General features: G+C 32.2%; 1 protein-coding gene across 1 annotated transcript; it reads left to right on the forward strand.

Moving 5' to 3' along the window:
• The first annotated feature begins 284 nt into the window (after positions 1-284).
• On the forward strand, positions 285-2,024 carry LOC107437984 (tyrosine decarboxylase-like). The gene has a single exon (XM_016050137.3). The coding sequence runs from the start codon at positions 318-320 to the stop codon at positions 1,767-1,769; it is 1,452 nt and encodes a 483-aa protein (XP_015905623.3). The 5' UTR covers positions 285-317; the 3' UTR covers positions 1,770-2,024.
• Positions 2,025-2,983: the final 959 nt, after the last annotated feature.

Below are 2,983 nucleotides of genomic sequence, written 5' to 3' on the forward strand. Positions count from 1 at the left end.
ATATTTGTCTTGATGAAATTTAAAGAGACAAAAAAATACAATTTTGCAATTGATTAAATGTTCCTTCAATTCTTTTTTTATTATACGAAACAAAACAAAAATTACTTATACAAAACAAAATCAACACTTTATACCAACAACACTGTTTATTAATTTTAAACGAAAAACTATGAGAACTTAAATACTTATTGTATGAAACATACATTTTTGTGGGTAGGCAAAAACACTTCTTACGGTCAGGAATTGTAAAATACTAAGAAATCAAAACAAAGTCTTAGTTTCAAGTTAGAAATAAAAACAAAATATTCTAAATATTCATGATGAATTCTAAAGAGTTTAAGAAAGCTGGTGAAGAAATGATCGATTTTATTGCTAATTATAGAGCTACAATTTCTAAGAGACCTGTTGTAACAAAAGAAAAGCCAGGATACATGCGAAACTTTGTCCCTTTAAAAGCACCCATGAAAGGTGAAAAATTTGAACTGATAATGGAAGACGTGGAAAAAATCATTATACCTGGTCTAACCCATTGGGTTCATCCTCACTTTTATTCCTATTTTCCTTTGGGTACCTCATTACCGTCTCTTCTCGGAACAATAATAACGGGAGCTTTCGGATGCTCAGGAAGTACATGGTTCACTTGTCCGGCAAGTACTGAACTTGAGATTATTATTATAGATTGGGTTGCAAAACTGTTAGGGCTACCAGAGAAATTTTTGTTCCATAAAGAAGGTCGTCAAGGAGGAGGTTGTTTACGAGGCTCTGCAAGTGAATGCACGCTTATGACTGTTTTTGCAGCTCAATGGGCTGCTCTTCATAAACTTAAAAAAAAGCAACCTTCAACACCAGATGGTGAACTGCTGTCGTCATTAGTTGCATACTGCTCTAAAGAAGCACATTCCAGCGTTGAAAAGGCTTGCTTAATAGCAATGGTCACTCTCAGAATTCTTGACACAGATGACAGGTGTCGATTTCGAGGAAAAGATCTTGAAGAAGAAGTAAAAGAGGATCTGAAAAAAGGACTGAATCCTTTCTTTGTTGTTGGTACTTTCGGAACAACATCATCTACAGCAATCGATAAATTCGACGAACTAGGTCCAATTTGTGCAAAATATGGTCTGTGGTTGCATATTGACGGTGCATATGGTGCCAGCGCTCTGGTTTGCCCAGAAATTCGACATTTGGCAAAAGGTTTTGAATATGCATCATCAATAAATACGAATCCAAGTAAGTGGATGTTAATGCACTTTGATTGTTCGATAATATGGGTGGACGATAGGTTTCATTATGTTCAGAGTTTATGTCCTGATTCAACTCCTATGAACGTTCATCCAGATACTCAAATGATAGATTTCTATCAATGGTCTACTGATAACAGAAGAAGATTTAGAGCTTTAAAAATGTGGTTGACAATTCGTAAGTTTGGCGTAGAAGGTATACAAAAATACGTACGGAACCATATTCAATTGGCGAAGAAATTTGAAGAATTAGTTCGAGGAGACGATCGCTTTGAGGTTATGAATGATGTTAACTTTGGCCTAGTGTGTTTTCGATTTAAAAACAGCAACGAAATAAATGCGAAGATATTGGCAGCAATCGATGCTTCAAGGCTGTTGTTTATGGTTCCTGCATCGTTAGGGAATATCTATATTATTCGTTTCAGTGTGAATTACGAAGAAATTACAGAAAAAGAAATACTGTATGCATGGGAAGTAATTAAGAACACAGTAGAGGAACTTGACCTCACAATAGACGAAATTTATGAATAAAATAAATAAAAATAATAAATTCCTTCAATGAAGATAATGATATAAATGAAGATAATGAATTCTATAAATGAAGATAATGACTAATTCTGATTTAAATATTTGAGCTACTGACTGATATACTGAGAAAGTGATTTACCTATTCTTTAAAAACACACAATGTATTTCTACACCAATTTGAACAAAAAGTTTACATTTTTGAAATATTTGTTAGAATTTCTTTCGACTTATAAATGGGAAATAAAAGCATCTTTGTTTCTAAATTTAAATAAAGGCTTACAGTAAAACAGTTTTTTATTAGTTGCAGACTTTTATATTATTTTCCCGGTATAGGGGATTCAAACTTATAAAAGGAAAAAAATAATGTGCTTTACATATTATTGGTATAAACCTTATTTAGATAAGAAATTATATTTCGATATTTTTTCTTCTAAAGTTGATAAATTATTAAAAAAATTGCGCTTCACACGTCTAGCACCGGTGTAGAGCAATTTTTGAGTAGCTAATATATAAATAATTAGCACAGACGCTGGATTTTAAATGTCAATATTTTTAACTTTGTAGAGTGGCACATAATAGAGTCACGCTATCTCATTGAATTCATAAGTTGAGGCATTCATTGATACCAGCCAGTGTAACATTTATCGATGCCACGCTGTGTAAATCGTGTTAAAAAATTTGACCAATGCTGTATTGGAATAGGTTATGCTGAAATAGATGACACTAATTCTTTCACACGACGAAATTCAATTTATTAACAAAACACGGATACAAGAGCCTGAATATCATCTTAATAGCTTTTGATCTAGTGATTGGATTTTCAGTTTCGTCATGCCTCCCCTTGAGCCTCCCTATGGTTTCCCCTACCACATAATGCATAGTTTCTTTTTTCAATTATTTCTTAAGAGTCTTAATAATTTCGGTCTTTCAAATACTCAATACTTTTAAAATTTTGCACAAATAACTGTTTTTTTAACACTGTAAACACGTTAACAGAAGAAACTTGCACAATTAATGTAATGTAGAAAATAGGATAAATGTTATGATAGAAAATGCACCAAGCATAGCATAGTTTTGGGTAGGGATTAGGGACAAAACTCACCTTCGAAATTATATATTACTTGATTAGTGAACTATTTTACAGGATGTAGATACAAAAAAGTTTTCATTTTTTGTAACTTAAACGTTTAGAATATATACTTGTATATATATATATA

The sequence above is a fragment of the Parasteatoda tepidariorum genome, chromosome 4 (genome assembly GCF_043381705.1).
Source record: "Parasteatoda tepidariorum isolate YZ-2023 chromosome 4, CAS_Ptep_4.0, whole genome shotgun sequence".
NCBI lineage: Eukaryota > Metazoa > Arthropoda > Arachnida > Araneae > Theridiidae > Parasteatoda > Parasteatoda tepidariorum.

What these genes read in the sequence shown, in the direction of transcription:
- LOC107437984 (XM_016050137.3), top strand. Translation starts at nt 318, where the DNA reads ATGATGAATTCTAAAGAGTTTAAGAAAGCTGGTGAAGAAATGATCGAT.